At 52.2% G+C, this 12,121-nt stretch overlaps 1 protein-coding gene across 1 annotated transcript; it reads left to right on the top strand.

Moving 5' to 3' along the window:
- The first annotated feature begins 9,283 nt into the window (after positions 1-9,283).
- HRH2 (histamine receptor H2) lies at positions 9,284-11,529 on the top strand. Its single transcript, XM_052647259.1, has 2 exons — positions 9,284-10,359; positions 11,493-11,529. Exons 1-2 carry the CDS (start codon positions 9,284-9,286, stop codon positions 11,527-11,529), a joined length of 1,113 nt encoding a protein of 370 aa, XP_052503219.1.
- The last annotated feature ends 592 nt before the right edge of the window (positions 11,530-12,121 follow it).

Below are 12,121 nucleotides of genomic sequence, written 5' to 3'. Positions count from 1 at the left end.
CTTTGCTGTTGTTCCTTCCACCTGGGTGCCCTCCCTCTGCCCTTCTCTGCTGGTCAAGCCCTGTGGCCTGGCTGTTACTTTGGCCATAGATGATGTCTACCTACGGTTGTCATTGTTCAGTCGCTCAGTCGTGTCCAACTCTTTGCAACACCATGGACTGCAGCATGCCAGTCTTCCCTGTCCTTCACAATCTCCCAGAGTTTGCTCAAACTCATGTCCATTGAGTCAGCGATGCCATCCAACCATCTCATCCTCTGTCACCCACTTCTCATCCTTCCCTTGATCCTTCCCAGCATCAGGGTCTTGTCCAGTGAGTTGGCTCTTTGCATCAGGTGGCCAAAGTATTGGAGCTTCAGCTTCAGCATGAATACCCATGAATATCCCAGGTTGATTTCCTTTAAGATTGACTGGTTTGATCTTCTTGCTGTCCAAGGGATTCTCAAGAATCTTCTTCAGCACCACAATTTGAAATCATCAGTTCTTCGGTGCTCAGCCTTCTTCATTGTCCAACTCTCACATCTGTACATAATCCTGGAAAAACCATCGCATTGGCTATAGGTAAAAAGATTCCCAAGGTCCCAAGGGACATATGGTGAAGGAAGTCTTTCCCGCACCCTTGGCTCAGCCCTCATCAACCTCCACGGAAGCGGTCAGTCCCTTTTCATACATGCCCTTCCTGGACCAGCTGCGTGTCAGTGCAAGAGCACGGAAATACACACACGTTCCCCCTTTAGTACGTCACACCCCACACATGCAGAAAACATTCCACATCAGCCCCAAAGCCTGCGACAGCCCTTTATTTAATTTTTTTATTGAAGTACAGTTGATACATGGTATTATGTAAGTTACAGGCATACAATATAGTGAATCACAACATTTACAATATAACCTTGCCGCTTATTTCTCCATAGTAGTTTGTACTTCTTGGTCCATCACCTTTATATTGTCCCTCCCTCCCATCCTTCTCCCTACTAGTAACCACTGGTTTGTTCTCTGTATCTGTGAGTCTGCTTCTTTTTTGGAAAACAGCAAGGAAGTTTCTCAAAAACCTAAAATTAGAGCTACCATATGACCTAGCAATTTCACTGTTGAATATATATCTGGAGAAAAACCCACTAATTTGAAAAGAAACATGCACCCCAATGTTTGTAGCAGCGTTATTTACAGTCGCCAAGGTATGGAAGCAAGCTAAGTGTCCATCAACAGATGAATGGAGAAGGAAGCTGTCGTACATATATACCATGGAATAGTGTTCAGCCATAACAAAGAAGGAAATATTGCCATTTATAGCAACATGGATGAACTTGGAGGGTCTTATGCTGATGTGAAATAAATCAGACACAGACAAACAAATACTCTATGATATCACGTGTATGTGGAATCTAAGAAATATGAGAAGCTGGTGCAATTGTCCTTTTGATGATTGCATTGCATGCTGTCACAGGGACTTGAACAACATTTCCAGGTCATATGATGAATTCCTCAAAATGCAACTGCTGGGTCAGTTTGTTTTTTTAGCGTTCATGGGATTTTCCAGGCCCCATAAGATGTTGCCTTCTGCACACACACACAGCTGTCACCTGCCACCACCCACAGCATCACCACAGCATCCTCCCAGTTCCCATAGCCCCTTGCTGCTCCCCACACCCTCCATGGCCCTCGCCCCCATTGCTAGGCAGTGTCTGAACTGCTGGGGGTTGGACCCGCCTCACCCTTTGGGTGCGCCCCTGGGCCCTGCCCCGCATCCCGGGCTCCCAGTGATGGAGTCCCAGAGCGCCGCCAGCCTTTCTGAAGTGGCGTGGCCCCCGCCACATGGCCACCAGTCGCGCTGCTCAGCACCTTTGTCTGCAGCCGCAGCGGGGCTTGGAAGGCCCGTCTTCCCTCCTTCAAGAATGAGTCACCCTGCTGACATAGCTTCCACTTCTCAGGCCCCTCTGGGACTCCAGAGCGGGCAGCGCTCCTGGGGGAGCTGACCCTGGGGCCACCCTCTGATGCCCGCAGCACCCAGTACCCAGAACATTCGGACGACGAAGTGACGGGGCGATGTTCTGGGACATTATGGCTCGTAAAGATGAGGAACTGCCTGCCAGGGACCCAGGGACCCCTGCATCTCATTACCAGCAGTAATAGCTGGGGGTAGCTGGCAGGGCCAAGTGAGGCCCCCTGCCACCCTGAAGCCACCCCTCCCACCGCCCCCTGAAGTCCCCGCAGGACTGCTGGACGTAAAGCCACCTCTGGCCTTCCGGTTGCGTCAGCCTCCACTCACCCCTCACCCCCAAGGGTTCCTATGGGTCTGCGGACATCCCCAACTCTCTGCCTCCCAGAGTTTGGAGCAGCTGTCCTCTATTTGGAGCCCGCCCGCCCCCTGTTTTCACTGAGTGACCCTTTTCCTTTCTGTTCAGACCTCAGATCACATACCCTCCAGACCAGGACGGGTCCCCCCACTGTATATCACTGTGGCCCCTGTGCCTAGTCACTCAGTCGTGTCCAACTCTCTGCAACCCCATGGGCTGGAGCCACCAGGCTCCTCTGTCTATGGGGATTCTCCAGGCAAGAATACTGGAGTGGGTTGCCATGCCCTCCTCCAGGGGGATCTTCCCAACCCAGGGATTGAACCCAGGTCTCCCGCATTGCAGGTGTCTAAGCCACTAGGGAAGCCCAAGAATACTGGAGTGGGTAGCCTGTCCCTTCTCCAGCAGATCTTCCCAACCCAGGAATCGAACCGGGGTCTCCTGCACTGCAGGCGGTTTTTTTACCAGCTGAGCTACCAGAGAAGCCGGTGGCTCCTTACACTCCCCCTTTATAGAACTGTCGACATACTGCAGTTGAATCAGCAGCTCTGCTGTGGGTTACTTCATGTTTGCCGCCCCACCCCCACCACGCTGTCACAGAAGCTCTGAGCTTTGTCTTCCGTGCTCACCGCTGTCCCCAGGCACCCAGCACAGTGTCTGCCCTCGGATCCACTCCCTACACATATAGCGCACATGTGAATGCAGTTTCCTGGCTATGGGGCTTTTGACAATAATAAAAGGTTATATTTCTGTTATTATGAAAAATTATTCTTATACTATTATTATACTTAATGTAACCTGCCATGTGCCTGGCACAAAGTGTTTTACACACCTTTGCTCTCTGCATTTTCACAACCACCAAGTGAGGAAGGACATATAGCCCCTGTTTTACAAAAGAGAAAACTAAGGCTCAGAGAGGTTGCAGTCATCTGCCCAGGGTCACCAAGCTCTTAAATGACAGTTCTGAGATTAAAATCCAGATTCATCCCATGTCAAAGTCCTTGTCTTTCAGACCCTGGATGTCCTTGCACTTGTAGGCATGTCAATTTTTGCACAATAAGGGTCAAATGACCTACTCCGAAGACTTGCCCACTGGTTCCCCCAGAAGCCGTTGTATGCCCCCCTAGCACACAATGGTTGCCTGCTGAATATCATTTTCTTTTCCTATTGTAAATGACTGCTTGGAGAATTGGATTCATCTTCCAGGTTGAGTGAGAAACCCAGAGGAGCTTTAACTGATTCCCCTAAATTGCTAGTTACTCCCCCAGTGGCTTTGCCTGGGGGTTTAGGTACTTAAACTGCAAAAGGGGAGCCTCATTTCACCTCTCAGTGAAAAGGGAAAGAAAAGCGTTGGGCTCAGTTTGATAAAATTTGATGGGAGAAGACCCCAACCCCCAGACTAGTTAATCTTCTAAATGGCTTCTCTCCTCTGTTGGCAAATAGAACAGACTGTCGGTGGCATCTCTTGCAGGATTTTGTGGGTGGGCAGCAGTGAGAGGGGAGTTGGGGCCTTAGGCAGACCTGGTGGGCCTTTGGGCTGTACCTCTGCTGGGGGGGTGACCTTCAACGCTTCAAGCCCCCGTTTTCTTTGCAGTCGCAGGAGAGGATTGAGCAGGGTCATGGTGTTCCAGATTCCACCCACCACAGCGCATTCCACACACACACTTTGGTGAGGAGACACACTGTGATGAGGAGACACACTTTGATGAGGAATCACCAAGGACCACATCCAGAGGAGAATTTTCCAAGGGCCCTGGAAACTCAGATTTCTACCCAGTGGAAAGTTAAAGAACCTCTCTCTCCTGTGCACCCCAGAAATCACAAGCCTCTACCAGAGGTAGGTATAAGTGGGAAGCAGAAGTGAGAGAAGATGAAGCAAGTGCTGCTGGAAGACTCTGAAAGACTTCCTGGAGGAGGTGACAGAGACAGCCAGGTCTTCAGGGAAGAGTGCGAGTTCCCCAGGCGTGGAAGGGAAGAAGGGCATTCCAGGCGGTGGGAATAGCATGTGCAAAGGCACAGAGTCATAATGGGCCTAGGACTTTTAAAACCAGGAGGAATCAAATGCCACCAGAGCTATTTCTCCAAATGTTGTCCAACTAAAGGGCACCAGGCAGGCAGGAGCTAAAGCTAAAGAGAAAAGACAAAACCAGGTCACACAGAACCTTGAAAGTCACGTCAAATCTGTACTTAGAGGTGACCGAGGCTGGTCATCGGAGGTGATCCAAGCAGACTTCCCCGTGCAGAGCCCAGCACAGTGGGTTTAATACACATCTGTGAGCTCACCGAGTGCCCCTAACACACTCAGCTGTGGCTGCTCTTGAAGGCTGCTTGGCCACCATGGCCTCCCAGAGGTGCTTGATGGGATGAATCAGACTCTGAGCAGGCCACTGCTTTTTGTTATGGCTGAATATGCCAGGTGACGACTGTAGATGAAGGTCAGAAACCTCCCTGGGGGCAGTAAGAGACATAGCAACCCATGAGCAAATTCTTCAGAAAGTGCTTTTCTCAGAGGCTCTTAGGGTGAAAACTGAGATGACATCAGAGGAAGCGGGGTGACACACACAACTGCAATGTCTGTGGTCAGCCTGCAAGACGGGGACAGGAAGTGGCTGAAGCCGGTTTTAGTGAAAATTCCTTATCATTTTCACACTCTCTCTGTGTACCCTGGGCCTCTCCCTTAGACAACAAGAAATGCTTGCTTGCTGGCTGGCTGGCTGGCTGGCTGGATGGATGGAAGGACAGACAGATAGGTGGATGGAAGCTGGAGACAGGTGGTCTAGATCCAGGCCCTACTTGCAGACAGATACTGAGCCATATTAACAAAGCCAGGCGCCAACAGTATGAAGTGAAAGTAAAAGTGTTAGTTGCTCAGTTGAGTCCGACTCTTTGCAAGCCCATGGACTCTAGCCCTCCAGGCTCTGTCTGTGGAAGTCTCCAGGCAAGAATCCTGGAGTGGGGTGCCAGTCCCTTCTCCAAGAGATCTTCCCGACCCAGGGATCAAACCAGGTCTCCTGCATTGCAGGCAGATTCTTTACGGTCTGAGCCACTATAACTCAGTACAAAGTACAGGAGAGGGTGCCCCCGCCTGCAGGCTTCAGGGAGACAGAGGTACAGGGATCCCTCTGCTTTTTGAAAGTTTGCTTTACCTCACTTCTCTTTCATGAAAGACCTACATTAGTACCTGTTGTACCGAAAGAAATCTAAGGAGGATTTTTGCTTTTACGAAAAAAAAAAAAAACATGAAAAGCAAAAATAGTGTTCAGGTTTGTTTGGCGGTGAGCTGTTATAGAGCCAGCCTGCATGCACGCACCCCGCCCCCCCCCCCCCCCCAAAGCTCCTTCCCTGGGAGCTACATTCAGCATCTCAGCATCAAGCTGTGAACTGTATCTGAGCATCTGTGCTTTATCTTGATTTATTTTGTGCATCCGTTAGCAAGATGGGTCCTAAGATAACGTCTTCTTCACTTTATACCATGTTGGCTTTCGAAAGGTTTCAAAACAGCACCATGCTTTCAGATGGTGGAGGAGGGTGTGGGGACCTGTGTTTGAGCTAGGCCTTGAAAAGGGCATCATTGACTGCAGATAAGGAAGAACAGGACTCCAAGTGCAGAAGACAGCAAAGGCCAGATCAGGGGGGAAGAGGCGGGGTGCATTTGGGCCAAAGTCGGGCTGGATGGCAGAGTGAGGGGGACAACTGCAGGACTATCTGCTGAGATCCACTTAGAAGGACAAGTTGAAGTCTGTGCGAGAGTGGGCCTGAAGGCAGCTGGAGGGACGTGAGCTGAGTCTGAGTCCAGGCTCTCCAGCCACTTACTAGGGATGTGACTCCACTGGGCCTTTCTGAGCCTCGCTCTTCTCTGTTAAATAGCAACAGATTCCCCTTGTGAGCAGTCATTGTGAGGCCGAGATCTTTTATTCAATATGCGTGAAATCACCTTGCCCAGGACTCTGCTGTAGTGCAGACGCTCCATCTTGGGTTGAACCATCCCCCTGCTGATTGATACTCAGATCGTCTCCCATCGTTTGCCACTTGCAAGCCTGCTAACGCAGACCTCCTTGCTCACGGCTCTTCTCATGATTGGTGGTGGTTTATTGCCACAGCCTAGGTTCCCAACAGAAGGCGTCAGATCTGTGATCGAGAAGGGTGTCCACTATACAGGAGAGATTTTGAAAGAAATGAGGAAAGGAAGTATCAGAACAGTGTCCTACAATGTGTCTGGTGTGGGCAGAGCCTCGGAGAAAGAATGGATGGTCCCCGTAACACCAAATGGTCCGCAAAGGTCACCTTCCCAGTGTGAGGGCTTGGGTATGCAATGATCCAAACAGTTGGCCCCTTCTGTATACCTCAGCGCCCTTGGTTTACTACAATAAGCAATGTCATCGCTTTGAAAGTTTGAAAGGAAGGTTCAAGAAAGTGTTTTTTATATTAGCTGTGATGGTAACAACGATGGTGATCGTGAAGACAGTGATCTTGGCGTTGTGACCCCAAGGGCCATCGTTCTACCCACAAAGCTCCACACGAAAGCTCCTGCCTTCACAAAGGTCACTGGAAACGTCTGGGACTTGGGCTGTAAAATAGAAACGCGACCGAAGTGGTTGTTCTTTGAAACTCCAGGAACTCCATGAAGAAGGGAACCGGCGCTTTCTTTGTGGTGGTTGTGGCCGTGGCCCCAGCACCTCAAACAACACTGGGCACGTGGTCAGTTCTGAAAGGAATATTTGCTGAAAAGAGCAGGGAGAGGGAGGTGACAGAAGGAAGGAGGGAGGGAGCGAAAGAAGAATTAATTTTTAATTATATGAGAGGCCGGTTTATTCAGATTTGAAAGTCTTCAAATGTTAACTAAAACATCGGTTCAAAATAACTAAACCTGGCTATTAAGGAAACTCAGAGGAAATTTTGATCAGAAATAGGGGTTCTCAAAAAAAAAAAACCGAACCAAACAGTCTTGCTACCCCCTCCAAAGTTAATTAAGTGTGGCAGTAACAGCCGTACTGTTTGGGCTATTTATGTAATGAAAAAATCTTCTAAAAATAATACTTGGAGGCCCAGCCTGCTAGGCTAGGTGGCTGAGCCAGCTGGAGTGGCAGAAGGTGACCAGGAGCCGTGATCCCTGTGCCGACATAGTGGTTGCGATTCAACGATGCCTCTCTTATTCAGAATGCAAAACCACTCCCGGCCAAGAGCCAGAGAGAGACTTCGTCTGTGTCAAATGGCATTGAGCTGCTTCCTGAGAGGAGGTCCTCTGTCAGCTTGATTTTCTGCACACTCCCAGACCCCAGGAGACTGCTGCTGGCTGTTCTCTGGAAAACCAGGATCCACTTGAAAGAAAGCATCCAGGAATCAAGCAGGGCCTTAGCTTGTTTTGCATGGATCAGAATCATAGAGTATCACCACTAAGAAGGAATTTCACCAGATACTTAACCAAAAGAAGCATGGCGTCTGCAGATATTCCTTTGGAGTGATGTTTGATGTGGGACCAGAGGCAGAAAGGAAGAAGGGATGGAGGGAGGAAGGAAGAAACTAGAAACCACCAAAATACCTACGTTAGAGTGGTGATAAACCACAGCCAGCCACCCCACAGACTGTTACGCAGCCGTTTGAAAGACTGAGTGAGGTCTGCGCCCACTGACCTGGAAAGTGAGGTTTAGAGAGATGTACAGAGCAGGGCTGGGGCTGCAGTTGGCAGACTGGGACAGCAGGCTAGATCTGGTCCTCTCTTTGGTTTTGTGCATCACGTGAACTAGCAATTTTACATTTTTTGCCCAGAAGTTTGCTTTAAAGAGTTTGAGAAAAATTCAAGAGATTTTGCCACCCATGAAACCGACGTGACATTCACACTTCAGTGTCCATAGTAACGTCCAGGATCACTCACCTGCACACTGTCTGTGGAGGTGCCTTCACACGAAACAGAGTTAAGTGAATTGCAGCAGACAGCTTGCAGGATACAAAGTGGAACATGTTCACGAGCTGGCCCTCTCCTGAAAAAGCTGGTTGGCTTCTTGTGCAGAGTGTGTTGACGTTGTATGAAGCTAGAGTGTAGAACACTGTTCTCAGCACTTGGCAGAGTCAGTGTATTAGTGTTGGCTATTTTTTTCATTCATTTTATCATTTATCCATCATAGGCGTAATGCCTGCCGGTGGAGCCAGGCCCTGGGAACCAGCAGTGACCAAGCAGATGCAGCGCCCGTTTTCTCAGAGCGTAACGTCTGTGTCTAGAATCTCTAATATAAACAGTATAAACATGAGCCCGTCCTCCTGTACCTCCTGTGATGACTTGGTGGTCAGCCCCTCGCATCCCGTCTCCCTTCCTCCTCTCACTGTGTATCCTGCTTGCCCTGGTCCCTTCTAAGGAGAGATGCCGGACTGGCCTCCTGGCGTCTTGAAGTGAGGTCAAGGTCTAGAAGTGTTCATTTTGAATTCTCTCGGTCTGGTTTCAACATGCTCAAACCTCCATCTTTGTGTTTCTAGCTCACGCTCTCCAGTGGACCCTAGAGGGCAAGGCAGCCATGCCGGACCCCCATCACGTGGATTGGGGCAGCCATCCGTCATGGAGAAGGCTGCAGCCATAGCGCCGCATGAGACCTCCCCAATAAAACCAAAGCCACCTCCAGACTCACGCCCCAGTGCCTCAGTTTCCACGCAACAGCCTGAGAGTGGAGCTGCGTTCAGCCCTGGGAGGAAGCCGGCTCTGTTGGAGGCGGTTTGAAGACTGTGGCTTGAACCAGGAAACTCGCTTCGAGACCTAGATGTCCCTCATCTTCCTTCCTACTCATGCCCCCCACCTTCTTGGAGATCATTTTATTTATTCTAGAAAAAACAGCACTAGCTTGGTCCCTGGAGCCTCCCCACATTTGGATACTTCTCTCAGCTCTGGTGGGCAGCCCGGAGCCCAGCGGTGGACATAATTGATCTGCTGGGGAGCTGGAAGAGGAGCAGCCACGGGCCCGGGGTGGGGCGGGGGTGCACAGGGGAAGGAGCTGTAGGGACCCAGGATGGCGTCCAATGGCACGGCCTCTTCCTCTTGTCTGGACCCCGCCGCGTTCAAGGTCACCGTCACCGTAGTCCTCACGCTCCTCATCCTCATCACCATCGCCGGCAACGTGGTCGTCTGCCTGGCGGTGGGCTTGAACCGCCAGCTCCGCAGCCTGACCAACTGCTTCATCGTGTCCCTGGCCGTCACCGACCTGCTGCTCGGCCTCCTGGTGCTGCCCTTCTCTGCCTTCCACCAGCTGTCGTGCCAGTGGAGCTTCGGCAAGGTCTTCTGCAACATCTACACCAGCCTGGATGTCATGCTCTGCACGGCCTCCATCCTCAACCTCTTCATGATCAGCCTTGACAGGTACTGCGCCGTCACGGACCCCCTGCGCTACCCCGTGCTGGTCACCCCGGTCCGGGTCGCCGTCTCCCTGGCCTTAATCTGGGTCATCTCCATCACCCTGTCCTTCCTGTCCATCCACCTGGAATGGAACAGCAGGCCTGAGAACCACAGTGACAGCCACGCCATCCCCAAGTGCAAAGTCCAGGTAAACCTGGTGTATGGCCTGGTGGATGGGCTGGTCACCTTCTACCTGCCGCTGCTCGTCATGTGCGTCACGTACTACCGCATCCTCAGGATCGCCCGGGAGCAGGCCAGGAGGATCCACAACGTGGGCCCGTGGAGGGCAGCCACGCTCAGGGAGCACAAAGCCACGGTGACGCTGGCTGCCGTCATGGGGGCCTTCGTCGTCTGCTGGCTCCCCTACTTCACCGTGTTCGTCTACCGGGGGCTGCAGGGGGACGGCGCTGTCGACAAGACCGTGGAAGACGTGGTCCTGTGGCTGGGCTATGCCAACTCGGCCCTGAACCCCGTGCTGTACGCCGCGCTCAACAGAGACTTCCGCACGGCCTACCAGCAGCTCTTCCGCTGCAGCCCCGCCGGCCACGACGCCCGCAGGACTTCGCTGGGGTCCAACAGCTCTCAGCTGGTGAGGCATCCGGGCCGGGAACCCAGGTGGCCGGAAGAGAGGCCCCTGAGGCTCCAGGTGTGGAGTGGGACTGAGGTCACGGCCCCCCAGGGCGCCGCAGACAGGTAACTCCCCCGGCAGTTTGCGTGCGGGAAGGAACGTGGTGGAGGGGAGGGTCTCGTTTGCGTGCGGGAAGGAGTGTGGTGGAGGGGAGGGTCTCCATCAGGGTGACAGCCGTTCCCCAGTTGCTGCCTCGGATGCTGCGTGCTGGGAAGCCTTCACGAGCACTTTGCAAACCCTGTGTTGCTGCATCCTTCTGAATGCCCCCTCAGGTAGAACTTTTGACCTCCGTTTTCAAAAGGAGCAAGTCAGGCCTCAGGGAACTTTGCCAGGGCCCCACACAGAGCTGGCATCTGCACAGAGTGCCCCTGACTCAGAACTGGTGGGTCCTCTCTTCTAGCTACCTCGTCCTTACAATCAGGGGGCCTAAGTGTGAGGCTCAACTCCGCCCACTTAGTTAGTAGTCATAGGTGTTCACTTAAATCCACCAACAGCCCTCAAATAGCCGTGCACTAGTGCTGCCACCGGGGGCTTAAATCGGAGACCCCATTCAGCCCAGTCTTGAGCACCTGTTACGCACCAGCTCTTACTTTGTGGAGTGCTCAAGTGGGAGAAAAAAGAGGCTTGGCTGCATCGGGAAGACGCAGCCTTGAAAGCCAGGCTTGGGCACTGTAATTTAGGTCTTAGGAGAAGATAGAAGGGTTAGAAGTTAGGATGGGGGTAACCCAATCACCGCTGTGCTTTGGAAAGAGGATTCTGGTTGTCCCCTCAGACGTGGACCTGAAGAATGAGATGGGGACATCGGTGAAGAGGGATGCGTGACTGCTCCGTAAGAGGGAAGAGAATAGAGTAAGATCTAGAAGGCTAGTAAAAAGTGGGCTTGGAGACCACTGCATGTCTGAGACACAGGGCATGCAAGAGAGAGGAGGCCCCAAGACTCCACCCTCGAGAGGTACCCTGGCTGGAAAGATAAGGTCAGAATGAGGCTGAGATAAACTCACCTGTGACAAAGCCCCTGAGAGGTATTAAGGGAAACCTCCCCAAAGACTTGAGTGGCTCAAGGAAGCTCACACTTGGAGAGAAGTTTCACAGGGCTTAGTGACCCCCATCTAGCTGTTGAGGGGAGTGAAGGATGCCGGTAGAATCCCTGGCATGTACAAATGTTCAGGAAAAGTCACCCTCCTTTCTCTTCCCACAGACCACGCCTTTGCCCCCCAGAATGCTGGTCTGTGTGAGTGATCCATCCATCCATCCATCCACCCATCCACCCACCCATCCATCCATTCATTTGCAAATGTGTGTCAACTTCCCATCACATGCCAGGAACTGTGCTGGGCAGCAGGGATGCAGAAGCGACGTTTTGGCATCTGTTTTGACAGACAGGTTTGGAAAGTGCGCTGCACAGCCTCGTCTCGGCTCTGTGGCTTGAGCACACCTCTGCCGCTCTTGGGCCTCAGCGTCCTCTTCTCATGGATTATGGGTTTTGTCCTCAAGCAGCCTGCCCTGCTCACCTCCCAGAATCACCCGAGGCACATGGGGGCCGAGGGATGCGAACAAGCTCTGTGAGCGCCCTGGGATACTTGTCTGCTCTTGAGCACTGAGCACTGGACTCGAGAAAAAAGCCTGGATGAGCACCGCACACCTGCACCCTCTGGGAGCTGGTATTGTTGGGGACAGAATTGCCCAACGGGACTCCTTGGCCTTGTGTCCCTCTGGCCCTTGCAGCAGCTGGGTGTGCAGTGTCCCCGCTTCGATGTGGGTCCCAGGCCCTCCCCTGTGCCCTGCTATCCTTCCAGAATGAGCTTCATTGCTCCTGCCTCCAGCCTC

Source organism: Budorcas taxicolor, chromosome 10 (assembly GCF_023091745.1).
Source record: "Budorcas taxicolor isolate Tak-1 chromosome 10, Takin1.1, whole genome shotgun sequence".
Lineage (NCBI taxonomy): Eukaryota > Metazoa > Chordata > Mammalia > Artiodactyla > Bovidae > Budorcas > Budorcas taxicolor.
This window is presented reverse-complemented; position numbering and strand designations above follow the sequence as displayed.